Source organism: Poecilia reticulata, chromosome 3 (assembly GCF_904066995.2).
Source record: "Poecilia reticulata chromosome 3, P_reticulata-male-v2, whole genome shotgun sequence".
In the NCBI taxonomy this organism is placed as follows: Eukaryota; Metazoa; Chordata; class Actinopteri; order Cyprinodontiformes; family Poeciliidae; genus Poecilia; species Poecilia reticulata.
Genome location: NC_088832.1, coordinates 28,757,610 through 28,785,079, shown reverse-complemented (window position 1 = coordinate 28,785,079; position 27,470 = coordinate 28,757,610). Strand labels below are relative to the sequence as shown.

The window sequence follows — 27,470 nt, the reverse complement described above, 5'->3', positions numbered from 1 at the left end:
CAAAGAAAAAAATCATTTTATTTCCAATTTGTAGTCATCAAACGAAACATTTATTAACATTTATTTTTTTTAACATTTATTTTAAAAACGTTCTCTGTGAGAACGTTTTTAAAATCAGGTAACATTTCACGAAATGACGTGATTAGAAGACGACAGAACTCTGATCGTTTCCTGATCCCGCATCACTTCCCTCTGCGGGAGAAAAACCCAGCAGAAGCGGATCAGCTGCGCTAGGCGCTTCAAAGCCTCTGGTCCGTTAAAGCGTCTAGATCAGAGATGATCCTCTGACTGATATTGTTCTTAGTTTGATTAATAATGAGCTCCACGATGTTCTCTGTGCGTAAAGTTGAAACTGTCTGCGCCCCAAGTGGTCAGCTGCGCTTGATCACAGTCTGGACAGAAACCAGCGAACTGCTCACTGTTCTTATCAAAATGAGGCTGAGGAGGTAATCTGACATATTAACTCAGTTAAGTTTTTACTGGTTTTGTTTTTAAAACACCATTAACTAAGCAGTGTAACTATATATTGTATATTTGGCGTTTGTCATCTCATGTGTGATTAATTGGAGCATTTATGCGCATTTATTGCCCAGCGCTCTGCGCTTGTTTCTGTCTAACGGATCTGCACTTTAATTTCTTTCCTCTCTCAACAGTCAGCTGTTATTCCTCTACTTAAACTATAATAAGTAGATCCTAACATTCTATTTAGGTTTTCTCTGTGTGCTCCAAACTCATTAAATGTAAACTCATCAGAAGCCCGAACCACCATCAGGCAAATAGTTCTGGTCCGACCCGAACTATTGTTACCTGTCCAAACAGAGCTTCCTAACCAAGGTGTCCATAACTCTTCAACACGCTGTCAGCTCCCGGTCAGAAAGACGCATTTAGTTCAGTGTCCATGAGATGATATTCAGAAAGGATCTTTTATTTGATTGATTTTAGTTTCCTCTGTGATGAACTCTTTGCATAAAGTCTATCATGTCTCAATGTGCGCCAGTCAAAGGTGTTAATTATAACATGTCAAATGACAGAGGGGCTTAAAAAATAATCAAATATTCAGTTTGGTTATTTTTTTAAATTATATATATATATATGCACACACACATTTAAAATTTGCCCCCCGGCCCCCCCAACTTTAAAAGTCTAGCTCCGCCACTGCTCCTCAGGACTTCTGCCTCTGCAAGTTCAACACACCTGATGAATGAATGAGTCTCATTTCAATCAGGTGTGCCATCAAAACTCAACAGAAACCTTTTAATGAGTCATAGATTGAAGTCAGGCATGGATCATGCAGGTGTAATGCATTCAGGCAGTGAATACTTGGAACCAAGATTGGGAAACACATCGAATACTTAGAGAAAAAAGGGGGAAGGGGGAAAAAGGAGGAGGTTTGCTGTGAATTGGAACACCTGTTTTACTCAAAGTGTTTTTGCATCAAGTGTTTAGGTTCCACCCAACTCCCTGCTCACAATATTTGTGAGCAGGGAAATTCTGTGATAAAGAAGATAACTCATGTCTGAGAAAGTTGTTTTAAAGAATGTCTGTGAAAAAGTGAGTGTAATAGCTTCCAGCTGTTCTGACTGTTATTTAGTAACTTGCTTTTCTGCACTTACGCGTTAAAAAATTTGACAATTTCTAGCTCCAACCATTTAGCAGTGACTTTTCACTGCTTACATCCAGTGAAAAAAATCTATTTCCTGCTACAGAAGCCAAGATTTGTTGTTGCCTTTTTGTTAGTTTTCTTCTTTTCATGGAATAATTAGCTTGTTACATTGGGATAACATAATTTATCTGGTTCAGATTAAAGCATATTCAGGGTTAGGGTCAGGCCAGAACCATTGTCTGTCGAGAGGTAGATAGATACTTCTAAATGCTGCTCAAGTTTTTCTCAGAATATTGAATAAAAACACAAAGCTCAATTTTCAAGTGTGTAGAATAATTTTTTTTATTTTTATATTGTGAATACTTTAGACTTCTTCATAGACAGTTGTCACTCACGTTCAACCGGACATAGGTATTGTACACAACAGTTCTGTAAACATGGTCCAGGAGATCCAGGGTGTATTTGATCACATTCATTAGACAAAGTAGCCCAGTGTACATTGAAGAATATCTTTTTTTCTAAATAGTTCCTCTCAGTTATACATCAAACAACATGTTAGGACTATAGACAGTTACATTTAAAATACTTTACTTTCACAATTTGCTATAAACAAGTTGATAAATACAAGATTAGATATAACAAAAGAATATATTTATATATCTATGTATTCTCACATACTCCACATATATTTGCTTTTTTGTGTGGCTTAATTCCTTTTCAGTTATAATATTTTCTCATCAACGTAAAATTTCACTTCATTCCCATAGTTAAAAAAGAAGCAGAAGAATCAAATCAATACAAGAATATGACTTCAAAAATAAGTTGTTGGCACTTTAATAGGGATGAAAAATACAAAAGTTTATATGTGTTTCAAATAAAAACATGAAAGTTGCTGCTACGCAATTATCATGAAATTTAATACATAGTAGAGAGAAGCGTTTTTAAGTTTTCAGTCCTCCATTTTAGGTACGTTTGACCAGAGCAAACCATTAAAGAGTAAAAAAATATCAACAGTCATAATACACATGCACTCTCTGTTTTTTTCTCTTCAACACTCTGTATTTCTACTTTCTCTCATTGTTCAGTTGGAGATTAAGTCACACATAGTCCTTACAGTTGCACATAAAAGACAAAGGATAATAAAAAGCCCAAGTTTCATAATACAAAACTATCAGTAAAAGGAATTCCATTTGTTTTGGTGAATTTTCCTCCTGCACCCTAAGTTATCAGCTAGGCACTGACAAAGTCCCAGCTTAATCTTCGAGACAAAGACTTGGTACTAAGATTGTTTTCAGTTCCCAGTAATCCCTAAAGCCTGCAATGGTTCCACACAGTCTTTGGTCTGGTGCATCTATTATTCCCTTTTTCACTCTAACGCATAAACATTTTTTCTGTCCTGTTTTTGTTTCCTTTCCTAATTAGGTTAAACTTGATGCAGTTCCTCGATGTCAATGTCCAACAGCTAAGTCAAAACCAAGAAGTTACTATTAACAAACTGTTATGATTTCTGTGTGTTCCTGAGTTAACACAGTTGACTCTTTTTGTTTGTGGACAGACTGTAGAAAACATGAAGTGTCTCACTTAATAAGGCACTGACAGAGTTCAGCCTCTGTTCTAAAAGAATGGAAAGAAGAAAATGTTTCTTACTGTAGTGAATTAGTAGTGAGTAACCAGACACATCAAACAGAAAATTATGGTTCCCTTTGTGCTAATACAAAGGGATGATTAGATTGTTTGATGTCAAACTGTCATTTGTGCCCTTTCCAAGAAGTAATAGCAAGATTTAAGACTGTGCATAACGGCAGAGAAAGCTATGATTAATTAGGACTATGTATCAAATCTTAACATTGATAACGGTTAATTACCCCAGTGGCTACCCCTACTTCAAAACCTGTAGTGGTAGAAATCTTTCAGAATGCTAACAGGCTTAACCCTGAAATCAAAGTGCTTGAAACCCTTGAAGGCATTGTGTGGTAAATGCATGGGGAGAAGAAAGAAGCTGCTGATAGATACTGGAGCCGACTGCTCCCCGTTTTGGTCCAACCACTAGTGGCACACAGGAAATCCAAATGATGGATGATGGAGTTCTGGGTATTTGTGATCAAATGGCCAGCCAGTGTCTGAGCTAGAAAACAGAACAAAGATTTTATTGAATTTATGACATGATGTCATGCTGTTTTATGTTTTCTTTTTATTTATTTATTTTTCTTGTTTACATGCAACCTGTGGCTAAAAAGTCATTTGTAATTCTGAATGTAACCCTGTCTGTTTCTGTGTTGTTGAGAGTTGATCTTTAAAGGACTCCTGCCAAAATGTGTTATAACAATTCTAAGACCCCTCCACACTAGATTAAGACTCCCCTATCATCTCTGGGATTTCTAAAACAGTTCGAACATAACAAGGTCAACACCAATTCGTAATTTTAGAAAGAAGGAAAACATGACTGTAGTGTTCTTTGTACTCTACACATATGCTTTTCTTTTTGGTGATTTCTTAGTGATCTAAGCACAGTGATATCACATATGTTACTACATATGATACATTTCCCTTTAAATAATTGGAGCTCTATTTCTGAATGTATCTTGGATTTGAATTGCAGCATTGAGAACTTGCTTCTCTTGCATGTCCCAACAAGAAATCTATCCATAATTCTGAGGGGTGTGCACCTCTTCCCTGCTGGGACACCAATGAACCAGGAATGCAATCCATGCCGATTTGGATTTACAAAGAGTCTGAGCATAGAATGATTTATCGGTTTTAAAAAATTTCTTGGGAGTGGTTGATTTTTTTGTTGACACGTGTTGATGGAGGGCCCCATAGCTCAATAAATAGGGCTCCTTTGAGGAATGCCAATCAAGTATGGGTGTGACGAGTTTGTTTTAAAGGTGGCCAATCCCACCTCAAATTTTCTGATGACCAAACCACACAAGCGGGTGTTTGTCACCCTGCATAGTAAGGCAACACTGATCCTACTCATTTCCTCCAAATTGCACCCGGGACCTGGTGCATGCTGTCAAAATTATGATTAACAACCATGATCCCACAATGGACATTTTGTGCAACCTCAAAACAGTTGGAAAAACTTCACTACATATCTAATAGTTGCTCCAACGGTCTCTTACTGCAGCACAGGAGGCCTCTCCAGGGCTCCCTTTGACTACTTTACATCTAAAAATAATAGAGAAAGTTAAGGAAGTTGCCCTTACTGTGAATTGCCGCACATTTCCATTGGCTACCAAGTGATGTTCATGTTCTGGAGTGATGCAGTAGGCTATTTTCTGCAAAACAGGTGATAAGAAAACATCATATGGAATCCTAAAGCATGGTCTCTAAGAGATATAAAAAAATTAATTAATTGAAATATACTGGACCTTTTACACCTCAAGAACCTTTCAGACCAAAAAATTCTTTAAAAAGATATATATAAAACTTATTTTTCTTATTTATTTTATTTTTTTGTGTATGTGTGAATTTGAGAAATAAAATGTTTGGATGACAAAGCACCAAGAGGGAATAAAACTTTGAGACAAATTTTGAAAAATTTTTCAACCAAAACCTAGTAAGTAATTTTGCTGTTTTTAAGTTAAAAAAAACATACACACGCACACACACACACACACACACACACACATATATATATATATATATATATATATATATATATATATATATATATATATATATATATTCTGAAAACATGAGAAAATCCAAAACTCAACTGGAAATACCAATGGGATTTGGTAATTGCTTCAACAGATTGCAGATGATACTAGTAGATTGCCACTGATTAAACATAGCTCTTCTCTGACTTGATCATTGTGACCAGAAATTCTCAGCGCTTTGAGGAGACGCACTGTATATTTCCATGTGCTTAAGCCAGGTTCTGTCCCCGATCACATATCAAAAAAATATAGAGTTAAGTTTTGAGTATTCAATTACATATGTTTTCTCAATGTCTTTAGTTAGTGTAAATTCTCACTCATTATCACTATATAAATATGCTTGCATACAAACCTCTTTCAAAGTTCCAGGTACACTGAAGAATTTGTAGATTGCGTAAAAGGGAACAAACAGCATGGACGACATGGCTACTCCCCAGCCCAAAATGTTGGCCCAATAAGGGAAGGTGTAGTCATCATATTTCAGGCCTCCTGACGTCAACGTACTGGCTATGACAACAAACTGTAAAAGTAAATGTAAAAAGGTTTTTACAAAAGCAAAAGTGGTCGATAACATAATAATATCAATGATTTATGTATTACAAAGCCTCTAAGAATTATACTTGTGAACTTGGCTGCTCATATTGACTGTATGAACTTTCTAATTATCTAAAACCTAAAAAAATCTTAGTATTTTTTAATGCATGTTGTCGTCCTTCATCTGCACAATACTTTTCCTCTCTTGCTCTCTGTGAAGGTGGACGCTTTTTTCCTCTGCTCCCTCTCTGCCCTGCTTGCTCTGTTTTTGTCCTGTCTTTTTCTATATTTTTGGAGCCTTTCTTTGCACATCCTCCAAATCTACAAATTATGGATCTGGTCAACCGATCTCTCAATGCAATTGATCAAATTTTCTCGACAAGAACACTGGGCACAGAAGAGCCCTCTTGTCCTGCAGGGACACACCCACCGGGATTCACCCCGGATTTATTCATGATAACAGGATTTCTGCTGTTTGAAGTTTGTGGATACCTGGATTATCAACAAATTTGTGATGGACTTGGCCGAACTAGTGAACACTCAGACTGTTGGTGTGTACAGAGACGCAAGTTGGATGTGAGTCTTGCTGAGACTCGCAGTCTAGCTGAGGACTCTAAAACTCACTAACAGAATGGAATCGATCTTGGAGAAGCTGCTAGTTTCGGCTCAGTGGAACAACCAAATTAATTTGGATAACTGGGAACTGAGCTGTATTGCAAAGACTTTAGGGAAGATTGAAATTTATAATCTACCTGACCTAAGACATTCTGTATCTGAATTTCCTTTCCCCATGTTGTCTTGGAAGGGCTGCGTGTTTCCAATCTCCTTGAAGATATGTAAACATAACGCTCTTCCTCCTCACCTCCTCCTGTTATCCATGCAGCTGTGGAGCTGAGCGCTCCCAATTCCCTGATAACAACATCTTTATCTGACTTCTGCCGGGAGGCTGAGCAACGTGGTTTCATGGCCTTGTGATCTCACCGCCTTCACTCATGTCTTTGTTTTGCCCTTTGTTTTGTCTGAATGTTGCCATTTGGCCTAATGTGTCCTTTCCTCTTTTTTGTTTTATTTTGTTAGAAACTGTGGAGTACTCACTTTGACAGTGTCATGTCAGTCTTATTCACCCCCCTTCAAATAAAGTGTTGCCCTCACTTTTAACTCAGAAAAGGAATAAGAACAAACTTGGAATCCAGAGACTCTAGTTTATTAGTCACTCTTTAGCTTATATTTTAGAAACTGCAGAGTACTCACTATTTAGATGCAGAGAGACTCCTATTATTGCAACCCAGAAAAGGAATTGGAACGAAGTTAGAATCCAGAAAAAATTCTTCCAGAACAGGAAGATTTAGTTTTTATTATTACTTAGAAACTGTGGAGTTTATTACTTTTACAAATTTAGAGCACACTTAGAAAGTCCAGAGAGTCCTTATACTTATCTAGTATCCCAGAAGTCCAGAAGATATTTACTTACTTACACTGATTTAGCAACCCAGAACAGGGATTAGAGCTTAGAATCCAGATAAACTACCATAGCAACTACTTTTTAGACTCCTATTCTTCCGAATCAGAAAAGGAATTACACCCAAGGATACTTACTTATCTACCAACCCTGAATAGGACTACCTAGTTTATTTACTTTGGATCAACATTATTAGCTTTTTCTTCTTTTGCTCTTTCCTTTGGTTTTTTATTTTGCTTGTATTTCCTTTTAAATCCTGTAAAGCACTTTGTATTGCCTTGTTGCTGAAAATGTGCTATATAACTGAAATTACCTTTACCTTTTACCTTTACATAAGCAGCTCATGCACAAGCTTTGTGTAAATTCATTTGGCATTTTAATCCATTTCTTCCTAAAAATAGATGAGACATTTGATCAACATTATATCTCTTTTTACATCCTGCAAACATTAGGCATAAAAATCTGAAAGAAATGGGGAACATTAGTTGTAAACTAAAGAGGAACGCTAAAGTCGATTTTAAAACATTGTTTTTTATTTACATACCACAACTTAAGCCGGTGCTTTGACAAAAATAGAAAATAGTTACTCTAGAAAAGTGCTTTTTTTATTGTTGTTTACTGCAGTTGAATGAGCAAGAACAGGAATTGTAATTGTGCCAATGCAATATCTGCGCAATATCAATTTAACCATGATGCCTGGTGTGACATTCTTGTTTAAATTCTTGGATAGTGTTTGCTTTAACTTTTTTTTTTAAGTGTTGTGACATGTTTATTTTTTTTGTATCTGTAATTCAAGCTAAAGCTGCAACAAAACTATTTCCTATCTTGCTATGCACGCTGGCATTTTGACAGGATAAAAAAAATCAATGCTACATGGACCTGAGTGTAAGGAAAAATGGAAGATTTTATGGGCCATCAAGTCCTGTCAGGTCTTCGAAGTATGTGTGTCAGTTTTGATGCAATCCAATTCTATATTTACAGCGTTCTGCTTCATCAACATTGGGTATGTTACTTTTCTGTTACATTATTGTCTCATTTTATTTATTTATTTATTTTTAAGATCAAGTGGACATCTGGAAACGAAACCCTGGTGCTCTACCAGTGCCCTCAAGTGGTCAGGCAATCAAGAGTTGAATGAATCAAACAGTAAGTGATGAGGCTCAATTTCAAACATCCCACATCCTGAAGTCAAAACACCATCTTTATAAATTATGAGACATTAATATTGGGTCACTGCTGTGATATGTTAATCACCCAGATATGGATTCTGTAGCATTATTGCAAATGTGAAGTATCCATGATGTACATGAACTGCAGTACTTTTGTGGCTGAATGGTGGTAAGAGAGACTTATTTTGCTACGGCATTGTTTCTTTAAAAGTCATTGAAATAAAAGTCTGATGTGCAAAAGTATGACAGATTCCCTTTTTTTCTAACCACCGGATTTTAAAGTATTTTGAAGAGAAAATCTAATTAGCAAGCATGTCTCTATCGTCCACTGGGTTTATGTGGGTGATTTTGTGATGTTTTTTTTTTTTTACATTTTAAAAAGGTTTCGAAAGCTTAAACTGTGTTTTCTAAACATATTTTACATGTATAACTTGGTGTCTGGACACAAACGTTTGAACAAGTCATGATGTTCTGTCATTCAAGGCTTCATATGCACAGTGTAAGTGTATGTACAGTGTAGGATATAATATGGTGTTAATTATCTGCAGTAAAAGAAGCGGCAAAGTCCGGATATTTTTTCCGTTGGGCTAAATCTTATTGCAAACCAAATTACTTATTTGTCACAATGAAAAAGAGCAGGAACTGAATTTTAAGTTATTGCCACAGTCCCCCAACCTACCATTTGGGGTGGGACTTTTGGGCTTCAACCCCCTGCTGACAAATACCTAAAACTCTGGAAAGCAGAATAGACGTTGCTAAATATTTATTTAGCAACCAAGGGTTTGTGGTTCTTGGGGTCCCTGAAATTCACACAAAGCAGCTGTCTAGGACTTTATAGTCATATTCTGAGTCTGGAGAAAGTTACAGGGCTGAGTAAGACATCCTGACTGAAAAATTGCAAACATGCTCTTAATGTGTTTTTCATTATGTATATACACACACATATGGCACATGTGGGCAGCTGTGGCTCTGTAGGAAAAAAGGAAAAGGTAAACTCAAAAAGTTTCCCCCCTGCCACTTCACACATTACAAGGCAAGTCAGTCACAAGTTACCCTACTTTTCTGTATATTAGGCTATTGGCAAATGAGACATTTAATGTAACAGGGCTGAGTGGTTGGTATGAATAGAAAAGTGCTAAACATAAATGTGCTCTGCCCATTTGCTACAGGCCATATACTAAATGGTATAAGTACGTTTTTTGATGATGAGTCTATTTTAAGTTTGTCCTTTTTCTCACGATATCAGAGTACAAAATGACAACACCCATTAATTTAGATATGTGGTGTATTTGTCAGCACATCATTTTTTTACTTTTCCTTTACCAATTTTTTTTTTTTTTAAATAAATGAATTTGTGTTGACATACTCAGAGGAGGGTGTAGAAATCAGTTGTATTAAAGGAAGCCCATAGTTGTCTACGCCTGTAGCTGAATTGTTGCGGACAGAGAAATGTGCTTCCTCGACAACCCATGCAGATTTAAAAAAAAAGCTAAAACTGACAGGCTCAAACCACGTCCCTCTTTTTCCAACATATCTCAGGCTTTTCGTTTTGTATTTGATTCTTAGTGAGAGCTTTTGACTTGTGTCTCAATCTTAATACATTATTTAAATCAACTTTAGATGGCGATTCTGATGCAGATATAAGTCAAATTATCCTAAAAATGCTGAAAATGAGGCAGAAACGCCACCGATGTAGGCTGCATTTTCTCAGAGTGAGTTATGCAGTTGATTATAATCTGGGGGAAAAAGGTTGAATCTTTCTGTATTTTTCTTACCAGAAGAAAAGCTGGGCTGACAAATTTCCAGCACAGCCTCCAGTAAAGCCCTGGCTTGAAGCCCATCATTCGCTCAATATCTTCACTAAAGCGGTCCACACCTGCACAGAGCATGAAAGGTTAAATGGTTTCAGCAGAGGTGAAGCAATATGTTGTCACGCTAAAGACTCGACGTGTGTTTTTGTTCCAAGGGAATCTATTTCATTTCTAACTGGAAACAGAAATTCACAAACATCTAAATTTCTTACTCAATTATTTCCTCAAGAGCACAATAATATTGCCCATGTTTCTCAGGCTGATTCCCAGAACATTGTCTTTATGTCCATGTCTTAAGTTTACAAGGCCAAAAAAAAAAAGTTAATTTAAGACTTTCTGTTATAGTGAACTCTAACTTACCATAAAACCATGCCACTCCAATGGCCTCAATCAGCACACCAAAAAGTATGGCAGTCCCTGCTGCATACTTATCTAACAATGTCAGAACATAGATCCCACCCTACAGAGAAAGATACAAAAGAAAATGTGTGAGTCTCAGTGTCAAAGTACTTTAGCACTTTGAGATTTTTGCTAATGAAAAGTGCGGTACAAATTAAATTGATTATTATTATTATTATTATTATTATTATTATTATTATTATTATTATTATTATTGTCAAAATGCATCTTAATAAATTAGATTACCATCACAGTTAATTGATTTCTTCTGTTGAATATATAGATTCATATATAGAATCATTGCACACAGGGTGATACATTTCAAGCACTTTTTTCTGTTAATTGTGATGTTTAATAGTTTGCATCAATTGTTTGTCTTTGAAAATTATAATTTTACATAAACCCTCTAAAAACGTTGGCGTACCTTTTAGTCAATGTCAGAAAATAAATATGTGGACATGTTCTATGTTCAGTCGAGCTTTTTCATGTTTTATTGATATCATCTCAACATTTTAATCTATTAAAAAAAATTGCAAGCAAAAAAGTTGTTCCCTTTTCTAACATTTAAATTTATATAATAAACAAACCACATGAATCCTTTATGAAATCTTTCCCAAGTCTTTCTGTGTTTGAGTTTTACATGCCACAAAACTGTTTTATTTTTCTGGCTGCTAATTAATGAATTGGAATGCAAGGGGAAATTTAATTGTTGACTTCCTGGATGCAGTTTAATTGAATCCAGTGTCATCAGATCGTGATGCAATAGTTCATGAAAACTGACTTGAATTGAGTGCAGTTCAGATAGACTCTTTCATAATGAGTCAGTAAAGCTTGACTTGTATTAACGAAAGAATTTTTATAAAATCTTTGCAATATTTTTGAGGAGTTTATAAATAAACTTGAAAGAGCATCATAAATGTTGATACTGACATTAGTAATGCAAAACAGGGCAACAAGGAAGGTTCCAAAAGCTGTGGCGAATGTAAAGAGCTTTCTGTTTCTCTTAAGAATCTTGAAGTCGTCTGTCAGGCCTGTGATGACAGCCTCCATGCCGCCCATCTGAAGCAAACAGACAAACATGAAAACCAGAAATGTCTCCAAACCATACATGCCTACATACATTGAAACGTTCACTTTTTATTTGGTTTGTAAGACCAAACATTATTATATCATCACTTTAATTAAACAAGTTTCTATCCACACATATTTCTAACCTCTATATGTGCAAAAATACAGTTTGGCTTCAGTTACTGACACTTTAATAAACTGATTATAGTAAGTAAATAAGTGCTGGTACATTAATATCTATTAAGATGTCTTAAACTCTTGATTTGATTATGTGAATAAAACAGTGAAAATTATTTTACAAAGGTGTTTGTGCTTCTCCTAAAATATTACGTTTATTTGACATAGGACTCTAATTACTATAAAGTTTGTTGCTGTTGAAAATTAGATTAGCTTTGGCAGATTCAATATTATATCACTGCGCCGTGACAGATTAGAATGTTCTTCTTCAGATCAAAATCTTTCCTAATATACAATAAAATAAAATAAATTCATTCAAGGTATTGTTGATGTGATTTATTTTACTAATCATCCAAAGTTACATTTTTCCTTGAGGAAAAAAATGTATATTAGATGAACATGTGTGTTCATTTAATATGTATAATATAAATTTTTTACAAGTAAACTCAATCTGCGATAAAGGGTCTAGTTTAGTTATTTTCAGTTTTAATCTTCTATATGCAGGATCTGTGGTTTTTATTACTTTATTTAAATGTATTGATATTATTCACACTAATGTTGAAAAGCAATAACAATTCTTATTTTACTATTCGGATAACCTTTTCTCATAGCTGATGGTTTTGATCGTCGCTATAGTGTAAATGTAAAAACTGAACCCCCCCCCGTACTCTGAAAGATTACGACACTTTCAGAACTCTGAAAGTGTCGTAATCTAAATATGCAATGAATTCACCATGTTGAGTTGAACAACTGAAATCCAAAATCTTAGGAAAACATTAAATAGAACTGGCTTTTCTTGACTATTGGCCTGGAACTAAAACAGCTCTGGGATGAATTCCTTCAACAAACAGCAGAAATGAAATGTTTTTGCAGATGTTAAACAAAAAGAAAAGAAAAGAGGAAAAAGAGACAACTTAATTGTATTCACCCTTAAAGTCAATATTTTTTGGCAATTACAGCTGCAAGTCTCATTTGATATGTCTTTGTAGTTTTAGCTCATGTAGCCAATGGAATTTTTCCCCATTTCTCAAAAAAAGCTGCTTTGCTGCAAAAGTTCAGCCATTACCATACTGAAAGCTGAAAATCTGCCCCCCATAAGGCTTCCCTCAAGAAATCTGTCATCACCATATTTCTCTAAAACAGTGTGTTAGAATAAATATCTGAGGCTTGCGTTTTCCCATAAATGTTGAAAGAGGTATGTTTCCAGGGACCTACAGTGTGTTTTACAGCATAGCAAAGAAATGGAGGATGTCTTAAGTTATTGTTGTAATAAAATCTTAAATTTCCCCTCTAAAGGAAAACACAAAGCTGGTCGGACAAGTAGCATACGATCTGGTGAGATTAAACTCTACATTATTTATCTTCAAACTGAACGTCGTCTTGCAAGTGCTGTCAAGTTGCAGTAAGTAAAGACATTACAAAAGCACTACAGAAATCTCTTTTCTATTGTTTATGAGGCAGCATTTTAGTTGAATGTGTTGAAAGGTTTTGCTCTTTTTTTCCCATGTTAACAGCCGTTATTTATGTGTAGCAGTTTGTAGGTGATCTCCAACTACAACGATTATTGGATAGTTTATGCCTCTATACCTGCTTGGTGAGTGGCAAACTTTACAGCAAAATACATCAAATTATTGGAAATAAACATTCAGAAGCACACAGCAGGTTATATAGATCTGCCTTCACATCCTGGATTAAATTTCTGAACCCCTCCAATAGTCACTGTATAATTCACATCCTGCATCTTTTTGACAGTTTTAACCTCCAGCATACAGTGGTAAAGGCTACTCACCGAGCTATCAATGCCCAAAGTCAGCAGCATGATGAAAAATACAATAGCCCAAAATGTTGAACCAGGTAGTGTTGCAATTGCCTCTGGATAGATGATAAACACCAAACCTGCCCCTGTAAGCAACCAATAATATGAAACACTTTTATTTACATTCAAATTGTTATGTAGAAGTAATGTAAACCATAGCATTGCATGTGTTTTACTTACCTTCTGTTGCTACATCTTGCACTCTCACATTATGCTTTTGGGCCATGTATCCAAGAACAGAGAATATTGCAAACCCTGAGAAGAAACTAGTGACGCAATTGACTGTGCTGGTCAAGAGAGCATCCCTGGGTTAAAAAACACACAGTGATGAGAAGTTAGAAATATATTTTCTCAACATGAATAGTTAAACATTTTCACATATCTGAAGTTCTACAGTCTGGTAAAGGGATCATTAGGAAACTTTTGTGTATGTTTAACTTTGAGTATAATTATCGAGTTGAATTTAAATACATTTTTTTAAATTAAGTCAATTTAGTTCAATTTTAATAGTTTTATCTTCTGGCAAAAACTGAAGATTAACAGGAAATTTCAAATCTGCTGGTTAGGTGGCTTAATGGATAATTAGAGAGCGGTTCTGTGACCACTGACAGAATGAATAAGGTCGCAGTGACCTCAGCCACCTCCTGGGTTTAAGGAGCAGAAGCCTCTGAATGAGCAATTTCCTTCCATTTGACTTCCCTTTCACTTTCCTTTTGTTCCTATTTTTATGGGCTGTGAACAATTTAAAGATGTTTTCACTGAACACCGCTGTCCTGTCTGCTTATTCGGGTCATTAGACAAGTACATGAAAAGAATCAGGCAAATCTTTAGTAGATAAGAAGAAAAAGCACATGACTCTGACAGGCCTTCAAAATATGTCAGTTACTTTATTTTAGATAAATGGGGGGAAAACATGAAAAACTACATTTAAAAACATGTTTAAAAAAGATTTATCATTGAGGTTAACAACATAACAATATCAGAATGTGAGGAATTTGAACATGACGCTGATGAGCCAAAGCAGTCCTATGTTTTTACAGGGACATAGTTTTAGCATTTTGAAATGAAAATATTATATTTGTTACTCTGTCAATAGAAAATGTATTTTAACCACAAAATTCAAATTCTAGACATATTGCTGACATCCTAGGTGTTAAAGCAAGGATTTGTGAAAATGCTTATGTCTGTTTAATGCAAAATGAAAAAAGAAGAGTAGTCCCTTAATTGTTAGCCTGGTTTTGTCTGGTTTGTCTGTCTCACCAATTTCTCAGATGCCTTGAACTGCCTGGTTTGAAGCCAAAGCTTGTTTATACTCAGCTAGACAACCAAAATAATAACTTAAGGCATTTCAACAAAAATCTATTGCGTCAATACAGTTGATTAGTTGAAACACAGCTTCCTTCAAGCCTTGGAGCCTTATGCCGTCTTCTAAATTTCAAACAGTGCTTATTAAGATATCTTAGCTCAACTCATAAAAACAAAACAGTTTCAGTTTTGCTTGGAGGGACCGATACAATGTAACGCAGACATACACATTTGGATATTCTCCGTCTAACAAAGAGTTTTCTCCACACTTCTGTCTGTGCCTGCACTCTGTTTCTACCCTGTCACACTTAACAGTATCTGACGAGTGAACAGCACACTTATGGACTGTTAATGTAGGAAAAGACAAGCTCAAACCCTTTTGTCTGCTGTGAGTTTATTGTTAGCTTTGATGTTGACTGCATTGTCATTTACAAGCTGATTTGAATTTAAGGGTTTGCCAAATGTATAAGCATAAATTAACACAAAGAAATACAAAAAAAACATTACTATTATAAATTGTAGTAGTCGTAGTAGAAGTCAGAAACAATTCATGTAGTTTACTAGTAGTTAACTTGTTTTCTCTACTTGCTTTTTATCGTTATTCCAGTCTTTTCCTTTTCAATTAGTTAAATCTTGTTCATTTGTTTTTGTTTATATACTCTCAACCTCTAGCAAGACTTACTTGCTATACTGAACAGCACACTTATGGACTGTTAATGTAGGAAAAGATAAGCTCAAAACCTTTTGTCTGCTGTGATCTGAAGAACAGCAGCTCTCTGAGAAAAAAACAACTAAACATGCAGCCTTCGGCTATTATCTGGCCACCCTTCCTGGTCTGTACTTTATCTGTCCTCAAACACTAGGACACTCAAGTAAGCTGGACAGATTAGCATCACCTACGTCTTGTTGTCTAGTTGCAATATGGAAAGCGAGGCTGCTTAGAAACAGCAGGATGCTGCTGTGGGCTTGTTTGGGATTATCACTGTGAGCCTCCTTACCTGTAGCAGTTGTTGTTAAACTTGTTGTAGCTGGAAAACGCAATGAGGACACCAAAGCCTGCTCCCAGTGAGTAGAATATTTGTGTAGCAGCATCGATCCACACCTAGAGGTTAAATAAGGCAGTTTTTGTTCATCATACATGTAGTTAGAATGAATGTTATTTATTTTTCAATCAAATGTATTTTAGTTTTCTTATTTATTTTCCTTCCTCAATTGTATCCAGGATACAGTTGGATTGTAGCCTCTTGTTTCACAAAGAAAAGCTGCTTATTCTGGCTTTCATATTAACTGTGTTTAAAGATAACATTCACAGTGTTCTTATAGCAAAAACTTAATCTTCTTAACCCTTTTATATATTTGTTTACCCAGTTGGTGGAATGTTCATTCACTTTCCTCCTTACCTGCATTTAATATCTGCAGAACCAATTGAGTCTAGCTTTTAAGTTTGGGGAAACCAATTGTCTGCCTAGTAGTGAGTAGTGTTAGAGAAACAATCTTACATAAGATAGCAGAGTTCAATTAAAATAAAATCATGCATTCAATAATAAGACAAGAAAGGTTAAAGCTAGCATTAAAAAAGTCTGCTCAAAAATGAAACTTGGATTTTATCTTTTTTGTGTGCCACTTTCTACAAGTGTGGCAGGGCTCATAAGTTTGTAACCTCTCTCTCTGACCTCTAGGTTGTTTAGTCGGTTGAAATCAATGTTGAGGTAAGCTTTGATCCCGTCCATGGACCCTGGCAGAGTTATGCCTCTGATGAGCAACACAAACAGGACAATATACGGCATAGTCGCTGTGATGTACACGACCTGAAAATATGCACAGAACAAATAGCACACAGGTTATCCAAATCACCATCGCACTCCCCAGAATAATCCAACATTTTTCAAATAAATACAAAAAGACTTCTTTTTTCTCAAATTAAAAAAAAATTGTAGGTATCTTAGAACCTTAACACACAACAGCAATAATTGTAATATCACTTTTCAAATTCAGTGTTTGTAAAAAAAATAAATAAATAAAACATTGACAGTGGGCTGTCTTGCTCAAAGAAAACTCATTTTTTATTAGCAAAGTTCCAGTTGGAGATAGCGGTGGGTCAGCACCTGACAGCTTTTTGTCCAGATGATCAAGCACTGAGTTTACTGCAAGACATAAACCCTCTGATGATGCTGTGAATATCAGATTTATAGCTCAGTTTAGTAATGAAAGTATTAGACACTACCATACCATATGCTTCTGTCAGCAGTTAGCTTATGAATAATATGTCAAAAAATAAGTACAGGTGGCCCATACCTTCCCTGAAGACTTGACACCTTTCCACAAGCTGAAGTAGAGGATAAATACAACCACAACCAAGCACAGCGTTAACTCCCACCGAGGCAAGCCCAGGTCCTGAATACCTTTACTTTCATGGAGATGCAACACACCCCGTCTGCATAGGAGAGACAAATCCAAATACACACTGTCATGATACCCAGAAGCCATTGCTAGTTTTGACATACCCTTATTTATAGATGATGTTAGTTTTTGATTCAGTAATCTGGACAAGACTCAAAAGGTGCACTTAATTTTTTTTTTTATGGATTATTGCCCCAAAAATATTTTCTGAGCATGAAAAAGAAATAAGCAACTGTTTTTTTCACAACAAGATACTTAATCTAAGTTGTCTATTGACGTGGAATGGAACATACTTACAGGGATAGCATTAGGGTTTCTAAGTATCTTAACTGTAGTCTTAGATCTCAGTTTGTAGAATCTAGCTGACTGTCATACTAACATACACACATCTAAAACTGCTGTCACCGTTGCAATCAAAGCCATAGCTATTTACAATGACTAGTTTGTTACTAGAAATCCTTATGTTGCACAACAAAAAGTAATAAACCCAATTAAAGCCAAGCACACTTTTTGAAGCAGGTATATTCAAATGCTTAAATGCAATGTTCAAAATTAGTTGCAAGAACTTTTAGTTGAACAGATTTTCTGTGTCCGTAGACTAAAACTCAGTCGTTTAAGATTTAGCTGTTGTTGAACTATGATTCTTTGATATATGTTGATATGTCTTTTTGTTGAACTGCCCAGTCTATTGGGCCGCCAAGGGAGTTTTAAAACAAGTTTTAAATAGCTATCAGAGGTTAAGATGGGAGGAAAAGAGCAGGGGTGACAGCACTCCACCCTCAGCTAACATATCCAACCTGTTGATTTCACTTCATCTTAATTTACCATGGACAATATGCTGGATGAGATACATTTTAATAACTCCACTTCATTGATATTCAATATTGAAATACAATTTATCTCAAGCTTGTTGACACTGTGTACAAAGGCAAAAGAAAATGTGTTCATTGATTTTCACAGAAAAGTACCTACTTTTGTTTCAACACCTTGCAGATTCACACAAGTAGATCAAAACTGTCATGATTAAATTGCTAATATTGAATGTTTTCTTCTGTCAAGCTGTCAGCTCAAGATGGACTTCCAAATTTACTGATATCTTTAGTTACTGTGTGAATTTAAATAAGCAAGGAATACTCCAGAAAGCTTTATAAGCACTAATCTTATCTTCATAAACTGTTAATTCTACAGTTTTTTAAGAATGCCGCAGGATAAAATCTTTATACATCCTTCTGATCATGACTTCTTTGTTTTTACACCATACATGTTCTTTTAAAGGAAGGCTCCGCCACCACCCTATTCAAAATTTAAAAAAAAAATATATATATATATATGCCTGACACCTGGTACTACTCAACCTAGAAGGTATGTAACATTTGTTGTGTTTATCTGATGCCTAAATTGGGTGGATATGCAGCTGGGAATTTTTCAGGCAAGTGGAAAAAACATAAGATACATTGGTTTTAGGCTGTCATTTTTGGGGTAATTTGTAGTTTTTAATAAGGTGAATATAATATTGCTGTTGATTTTTGCTTTATAAAAAGAGGGGATCCTTTATTTCAGCTTCACTTTTTTCATTCAAGCTTTTTTATTTAGATCCTACAATTTTGCAGCTGTTGGTAACTATATTTAGAGAATATATTTCACAAGGACATTTTGAAGAACAGCGTAAAACACATATTCTAGGTATCACATGGAATCTCACCACATACCAATCAAAACAGCCAAGTATCACCAATCTTCAGTTTAGTAACAGGGTTAATCGGAGATTTACATGAAATTAGCTGCTATAATAAAGAGTCCAAGATACCATGCACAGCAAGATACCAATATACCAGGCTCACAGCATCAAATATTTTCCACCATATTAAAGAGGGCACATGAAGTACTTGTTCAAATCTTTTACACCATACCCAGATGAAGAGTTCAATGCCAAACAACTCAATGTTAGTCCCACATAAAAGTCCCAGTGGTGTTTCTTGAATTCCACATTTGTGAGAAAAGAACAGAGAAGGCTTTTCTTCAGTCACTCACAAACAATAAGACTCAAATCCTAAAATAACTTTTTCCTGCAACTTTTGGATATGTTTCCATCTCAACACACCTGAAATTAATAATTAGGTAATTAGCAGGACTCTGTTGGAGGAGGATTTCATCTGGGTGTGTTGAACCAGGGAAATTTCTAAAAGTTTCAGGAAAAATGCTCTTTAAGGATTGGAATTTAAGTCTCCTGGTTCAATAGTTGTTATGGACGATTGGAGACCTAAAAATGTAACTTCTGCTGCAATTCTGACTGTGCATAGTGGAGTGGTAAACACTGGTCCTCCTTAAATAGAATATTGACCAACACATTTGATGTGTAAATCTTTGGGAGAATCTTTCAAACATCTCAAAAATCAAACGTGTTACATTACTATAAAAAGTTATCATTACTATTTTTTTTATTAAGTCTGAAAGAAAAGATCTTTGAAAAACTTCAGCAGTTTTTTTTTTTTTTGTAAGGGAAGGGAAATGATACATTTAAAGATTTATGGTCCTGGGAGGCAGAAAGCAGCATGAAGACATCAGTTTATGTGTTAAAAAAATGTATACTGTGCTCTGATCTGAGGGTCTCGTGTTAGAGTTGTGTTGCAATGCCCCAAAGGCCTCTCACCCATCTGATTGCATTGATAATGTACTTCTAGTAAATGCAGACTGTAACATCAGCACAGTTCCCTTTGGCCCTGCTACTCTAAACACATTTAGTCTTATCATCACTCAGGAAGCTGGTTGCCCTGCCATCCTAACACCCGCTGCTACCATTTGTTGATCTTGGTGTGTTTGAGTTGCGTGCTGTCAGGTCTTAAATAACAAAAACTAAACATCATGAGGCAGCTGGGCGGTCTTGTTTCAATCAGCTACATTTCATTCATTACAAAAGATTTTGTCCTTGAGGTTTTAGAAAACAGATTTTGAAAACCAATGTATCTCTGTTATTACACTTTCAAAATTACAATAACATTGATTTATAGAGTGTTGTTTCCACAGCTTTAAACCAGATGTGGCTGCTGCCGACTACAACTAAAGAGAATCGCTGTTCTTTACATAAATTAGTTTGTATTGCATTGCTTTCAAGAGAATCATATGTTTGGGGGGCAGTATTGTGGAAAATTGACTTTGGTTTTCAGTCTGCACATTGCATTATTATGTTAGACCCTGCATAAACATTGTGTGTATATAAAAAATAATTTAAGACATTTGACTTCACATCACAGCAGTATCTGATGACTAGAAATTGGCCTCTGTCTCTTTAAGGAGCTCCCGCTCTTTCCAACACTTTGCCTTTAACACTTCGTCTCAACAATGCTTCTCCATGATGCTGTTTACAACAGTTCTTAGGAGCATTGGTTGAAACTCAAAACCTTTTCGCTTTCAAGTTTCAAACATGAATTTATTCTATAAACTAAAGTTCATCGTCCACTTTTACTTATCAATCAATCAATCAAATTTTATTTGTATAGCACATTTCAGCAGCAAGGAATGTCAAAGTGCTTTACATAATTAAAATAAAAACAGAATGTGACATTGAATAAACAGTGAGAAAGAGAAAGAGATTTACAAAATAATAAAAAATGGTCTTACAGGTCATAAAGGACAATCTTCTTATTGTTAAAATACTCTTATAGTTTCAAATAGTATTTATTTTTCTTGACATTAACAGCCTTCTGTAGTGCATTTTGACTAAGGCAATAAGTCAGATAAACCATAAACTTTGTAGGTGTGTTTTATATGTATTAATAAGCCCAGCTGGAAAGCCTAAACTCCCCTCAAAATAAAAGTGTAAGATTAGGTGTGACGTCAATGTGAAGGAATGTTTCATTCGAAAGTTTGTTTTACTAATCAGGTTTGCTGCAAATGATGGCTAGCCTACAAACTAAGCTCATGAATGTTGGTGGATGCAGAGGAGTGTGAGATGTGAAGCAACTGAATTGTTGACTCAGTTGTCCTCCCTCATGCTGTGCTTTGGCTTTGCTCCTGTTCTCAAAGCCAAAGCAGGAGGATTTATTATCCCCTACAGTCGCTAGCCCCATGGAAGATCTGTCTCAAAGTGCCTTATTGTTTTCAGTCTGCACATGTTCCTGTCCTTTAATGTAAATACAGCTTGAAAACAAAACGAAAAGATATATTTTCAGTTTGGGTTTTATGGACCATGTCTTGTGTCTGTCTGTAATCCCATCATTGTTTTGAAGACCTGCTGTAATTTACAACCGTGTACCTTCCATGTGAGCGTTGAATCCACGTGGTTAATAAAAGTGTTTACATACCACCAATAGATCAGGTTTGGAGTTTCGTGGAAAATGGAATATTACCCAGGGATGTTTAAACAAACACCGAAAGCTGGGATGTGTTGCTCAGCAGAATGGGATCAGGTCTTTATTAATCCGTCTCTTATTGGCCCTCATAGTGTTCTATGTTTTCTGCACTTCAAACCTTGCATGTGTCCATTGTATTGTCCAAGTCCAAGTCATCTCACAGACTTCCTTTGGGCTACGCAGTCTTCACAGAAGCTGAGGAAGAACTGGCTGTCTTTGAAGTATAAACAGATGGGACTCATTTCAAGCACTTCAAAGAGAGCATTTGAACTTTTTATGTATACACTTTTTGTAGTGCAAACACTTACAGCTAGACAGTTTTAGGTTGTAAACTCACATTGCACTGACCGGTTGCCCAATTGATACTGACAGGAGCTGTTTTATATGGGTTTGGATGTTAGTATAATGCAGAGACAGATAATAAAAAAATATTCCACAGCAGGTTGTGATACCCTACCTATCTATGTATGGGCTTAGAGGGCGGTGTAGTTATTACCACTGTTGCCTTGAAGAAAACCAGTTTATTTTTTTCTCCTTGTACATGCGTGGGATGACTGTGGGTGGATTTTATCTTACAATCGAAAAATATGCATCTTCGCTTAATTAACCACTTTAAATTGCCTTTAGGTGTGAGTGTATATGTGCAGAGCTGTTTGACCCATCTGGGTGATTCCCAGTGACTGCTGGAGGTAAGCACCAGTTCATCCTGATGGCACTGGTTATATTACTACAAAAATATTAAGGAGGATTCCTACTCCCCTTATTAAAAACATGTACAGTGTGTCTTCCTGTTACTGCAATAACAGATGACATTATATTAGGATTACTTTACACATCTTGGCCAGGCATGCAAATAAATGTGGGCTCCACAATAAGTCATATTTTGTGATAATATAGTTACAGTGGGAAGATTTCACTTACTCGTAGTACTCAGCTGCAGGGGTGATCTTGTACTTGGCATAGGTGCCATTGCCGAGGACAGACCCATTGATGTGCTCAGGGTCAGTGCAGTTTGCGCTGTTCCAGGCATTGTGACATCTGAGCCATGGGAGCTCGCGTGTCATGGAGGAGAACAGGTAGTGAAGTGACCAGGCAATGATGACGTTGTAGTAAAAGCCAACATACAAGGCTATGACAATCACAGTGTAGCCCACACCTGACAGAAACGGGAATAGTTATAAAACAAGAAAAATATAATTTCACATATTTACACTATTCAAATCATATGCATTTGTAACTGTTTAACAGGTAAGGTGGAAAGTACAGATATGTAAAAGATTCCCTTTGCAGATTATTATGTCCATATGCAAATTACTCTCAACATGCACATTCTTTAGTGGCAATCATTTAATGTCTGGTTTAAATGTGAAGTTTTTTTTTTTTTTTTCTGGTCTTATTTTCATAAAGTATCAATTAGAGATTAAGCAGCAGGTGGATGTAAAACCGCCCTTATCCATTGAAAACTCAAAACCTAAATTAGTGCCATCTACAGTAGTAACTGTTCATCATTTTGAGTTCTTTTAGGGGAGAACATGATGCCTGTGTTGTGTTATTTTATCTCCACTGGAATGTGACGTCTTCGCATGAAACAGAGGAGCCTCATAAACCCTTCACCTGCTCATTCTGCTCAGGAAAATAACAAACCCTCCCACCTTGTTGCTGAAGCCAACAAAAGCACCAACTCATCTGAGAGCGCCTGAAAATCTACTTTTTAGATCTCCTTCTTAATGCATCAAATCTCCTTTTTGTAAATCTGTTTTGTAGGTACATTTCTCAAAAATGTGCCACAATGTCAATGCTCAGTTAGATTTCATATGTGATTTATAGACAGTTAATGTGTCTGAGTAAAAATTACAGACAATGACTCATTTTCTATATTTTTTCAAACAAGTTGCTAGCGCTGGTATGCAGGATAATTTCCATTCCCTCACTTAAGTGAAACAAAATGTAGCAAGGAGCCAGAATGTTGCGAGTTCAATGAGAGCGAATGAATGACCTGCTGTGACAGGTTTTAGTTACAAGGGACTCTTTTCTACCTTTGAGGGGGGTAAAGGAGAAGAGCAAAACGATGAAATTAAAGGGCAAGGACACATGAGAGGCCGATAAGAAAAAAACATGCTGATCTGTAAGTTTAAAAGGTTACAAAGAGACTGAAGTCGATACGTTGTGTGTGTTTGAATCTGAATGTGAGTCTTGTAAATCTGTGTATGTTAAACCAAAAATACCTTTAAAGATTGGGCATATTTTCCAAACTGTAGCTGCTCCCTCCCTGTTGTATTGGCCCAAGGCAAGTTCCATGTAGAACAGTGGCATCCCAGCAATGACCAGGAAAAGAGTATATGGGATTAAAAAGGCACCTGAAAAGACACAAATCATCAAAACAAAGTGCTTTTCTACATTTTTTCCTTGAGTTTTACTTTTTGTGATAGAAAAACGTTGACAAGTGGCGGTGTTATGGATTAAGAAGGGAAACAGGATGGCCAGGGGGCTTGACATTCTTAGAAAAATAGTGGGAATGATCAAAGCTATTTTCATGCTGTGCTTCAGAGGCACATCCACCCCAACGTAGGAAACAAGCTTTGATAATTGAATTGCTCTTGACACTGTCCATCACAGGTGACACATTATCTCCAGTAATGAATAAATATTCGCCAAAGGCCAGTCTGATTGACAGTTTCGTGCTGGGGTTGGACCACTGAGGGTGCAGAGTAAGAACATGTTGATTTTAGTTTTACATTTGAATAGAATATAAAAACAAACAGAGGACAGGGCACAGCTTCCAGTGAGCCCTCTGTTGTCATTGACATGGGAGGTTAAAGAAAAGCAGCACTATTTTAAGCAATCCTTTGTTGGTTTAGCTACACAAACTTCACCACACTGCAGATTCAGCATTCAACTGTTTTTTTCAATCAGTTGTCATAAACGCAAACACCACTTACATTCAAGGTTCAAATATCAGAGGATGACCTTAAACATCACCGATTGAGGCATTTCAAAGAGCAAAAAAAAAAAAAAACAACTAAAAAGACTGCTGTCTGCAGAATAATTTCAGATTCATGCAAATGAACTAAAAAGAAATCATAATAATACATGTCCAACAACCTGTAACAGCACACCTGACATTTTGCTTGATGATCTTGGTAGTTGTTTAAAAATGTTATCAGACACAGTCAAATTATACACTTCACTTGCGCATGAGGAAATTTAAAATGGGGCATTTCCTCGATCATGAAAGCAAAAACCCGCCTCCCCGTTTATACTCCTGGGACTATTATCGGAGATTAAAGGCGCTAAAATTAGAAACAAAATGATTAACTTTGAACATCAAAATCACAAACATGTTTTAGCCTTCTAATGAATCCAGGAATTGTAAATGTTGCAAATAATAATAATAATAATAATAATAATAATAATAATAATAATAATAATAATAATCTGTGTATTAAAACAGACAACATCAGTACAGAAACACAAAAATCTTCTCTATTATATTTTCGCAGCATTAGCACTTATTTTATTTAAATGCTCTTATATGAAAACCGCAGCCTAAGAGCTTATTGCTTATTTTTGCTTTTTTTTTTTTTAGCTATTTTACGCACATTAGTGACGAAACACATTGCTCACTCACCTCCTCCGTTTTTGTAGCACAAGTATGGAAATCTCCAAACATTGGCCAAGTCCACAGCGAAGCCAATAACGGACAAGAGAAAGTCTATTTTCTTGCCCCAAGTTTCTCGGTCGCTCTCAGGAGACGCTCCGGGTAAACCTACGCGGTTCCCAGGGGTGGAAATAATGGAGGAGCTGGTGTACTGGACACCATTCTGGTCCTTGACCAGGATCAGTTCTACCTCTTTTTTCTCCACATCGCACTGTTTCAGCGGTGCGACCGATGACAGTTTGTGCTCTGGCAGGATCTGGATGTTCATCTTCTCCGCGATGAATGTACGAAGCCCTCGCCGGTGCGATGGTCTCACAGCTCCCTGTGGGTCCTGGTAGAGCTGGCTTTCTGAGTTGATGCGCTTGGCAAAAACAGTAACAAGGGACTGTTCCCCACCGTAACTACAGGTGACACCTCCGTGTTCATCGGCTAGAGAGAAGAAGAAAGTGGGAAAGAGTTTGGAAAGGTTAGGGATTCGTGCGTAAAGTTTACGCATCTAGGAAATCACGGTTTAGAGCCTCAACAGGGGAATAAGTGGTATAACCATGTCTACAGCAGACAGACCTGATGTCCATGTGCTTCTGCTACAACTACAGCATTAAGATGAATTATTATCTCAAATTCACAGCAATACAAAGTGTCAAGGGTATTCTACTCCAGTACGTCACCAAACGTGCTGAGGACATTACGCAAGATTGAGGCATATCTCATCGAAATTAAGTCCAAGATAAAAGAATATTATAATATGAGTCAAGTTACTAAAGCAGTGCAAAGACAGCTCTTCAGCTGCTATCCCGTACTTGATAAAACTAAGGACACCTCTCCATGACCCGATGCTGCTGCGCTCCGGATGCGTCTGAGGGAAGACTGCCCATTCTGAAGGAACTTTGAGACTCGCCTTCTCAAGCTGAGACGATAAAAAAAAAATGCGAGCTTTGAAATCTGTTTCCTCTCTCTCTTCCACGTGATATTTTATAATTAAACATTTTCGTTTCTTCTGTTGAATGTTAGTGTTGCATGACCGCCAAGTAATAAACTTTCAGCTTACGACTGCGCATGATCAAGGCGGTTTAAAAGAAGCATGTGAGACTATCTTTACTTTGTTTTCAAGTGGGAAAAAAATATGAATAAAAACTTCAAAGACTTTTTGGAGTTTTACATTAGAGCAAACATGTAAGATGATGTATTTCTGTCTATGTGTGATTTTAGACATTTTTGTTGTGCAATTTAACTTCACCTTATCCTACGGTTCCAATAAGCACTTGAATTTAACATGCAGGAAAACTTTTTTAATGTTTTCATTTGGACTTATCTGTTTCTTCTCTTCTCTAGACATATTGAATTACTGTTTTCTAAGAAGCAGTAAAAGCTTTGTGTCCCACGTGTAATTTAATCCCACAGCAGCTTTGGCCAGGGGCAATGATTTCTATTAGATATGGTTGATCAGTTCATCCCATTAAAGTCAATGAATGTCCTGTTTGCTTTCCAGTGCTTGTTTTATAAAGCCCTAATAGGGCTGGGGTTTTTTGGCGTTTTGTTTGTGGAGACTGAACAACCACAGCGCGGTCAAAGCACAGGACCAGGCAAAAAGGGATGACAACGGTGTTACTGATGCTTTCTCTTGAATTTGCGTTTCTTTCCATTTACCTCAAATTAAACATTACAACTTCCTCACACTAACAAAAACTTGTGTTAATGTTTTTTTTTATTCAACAAGTTGACTCTTCACATTTAAACAGTAACATCTTGACAAACACTGCACAGTTCACATTTTTATTACAAATGACACACAGAGAACTGACCCTGCAGGTAGGAGCTGGACCCATGACTCTTTACCTTTTTCTTGCTACATCAAATGGGAGCTCTGCACAAAAGAAAATCATGGCTTTATTCACCTTTTACCTTGATGATGTTTCACCCCTTGAGTTGCTTATAAATAGTTCTTGGGAAGATGTTTCTTTGTTTCTGTGAAGGTCTGAGCTTTGACATGTTGACCTCCAAATGAGATTTTAATGAAAGATGACAAAGCCACACGACAACCCTACAAGGATTTAACCTGA

General features: G+C 36.3%; 1 protein-coding gene across 1 annotated transcript; it reads right to left on the bottom strand.

Annotated features, from left to right (window-relative positions):
* Positions 1 to 1,919: 1,919 nt before the first annotated feature.
* Positions 1,920 to 26,396, bottom strand: slc6a2 (solute carrier family 6 member 2). The gene is made up of 15 exons (XM_008405578.3): positions 26,211 to 26,396; positions 25,381 to 25,839; positions 23,978 to 24,109; positions 22,674 to 22,908; positions 17,299 to 17,437; positions 16,677 to 16,811; positions 16,002 to 16,105; positions 13,879 to 14,003; positions 13,672 to 13,784; positions 11,568 to 11,696; positions 10,599 to 10,698; positions 10,203 to 10,303; positions 5,618 to 5,785; positions 4,810 to 4,881; positions 1,920 to 3,728 (listed from the first exon to the last, which is right to left on the bottom strand). Exons 2-15 carry the CDS (start codon positions 25,676 to 25,678, stop codon positions 3,705 to 3,707), a joined length of 1,875 nt encoding a protein of 624 aa, XP_008403800.1. The 5' UTR covers positions 25,679 to 25,839; positions 26,211 to 26,396; the 3' UTR covers positions 1,920 to 3,704.
* Positions 26,397 to 27,470: the final 1,074 nt, after the last annotated feature.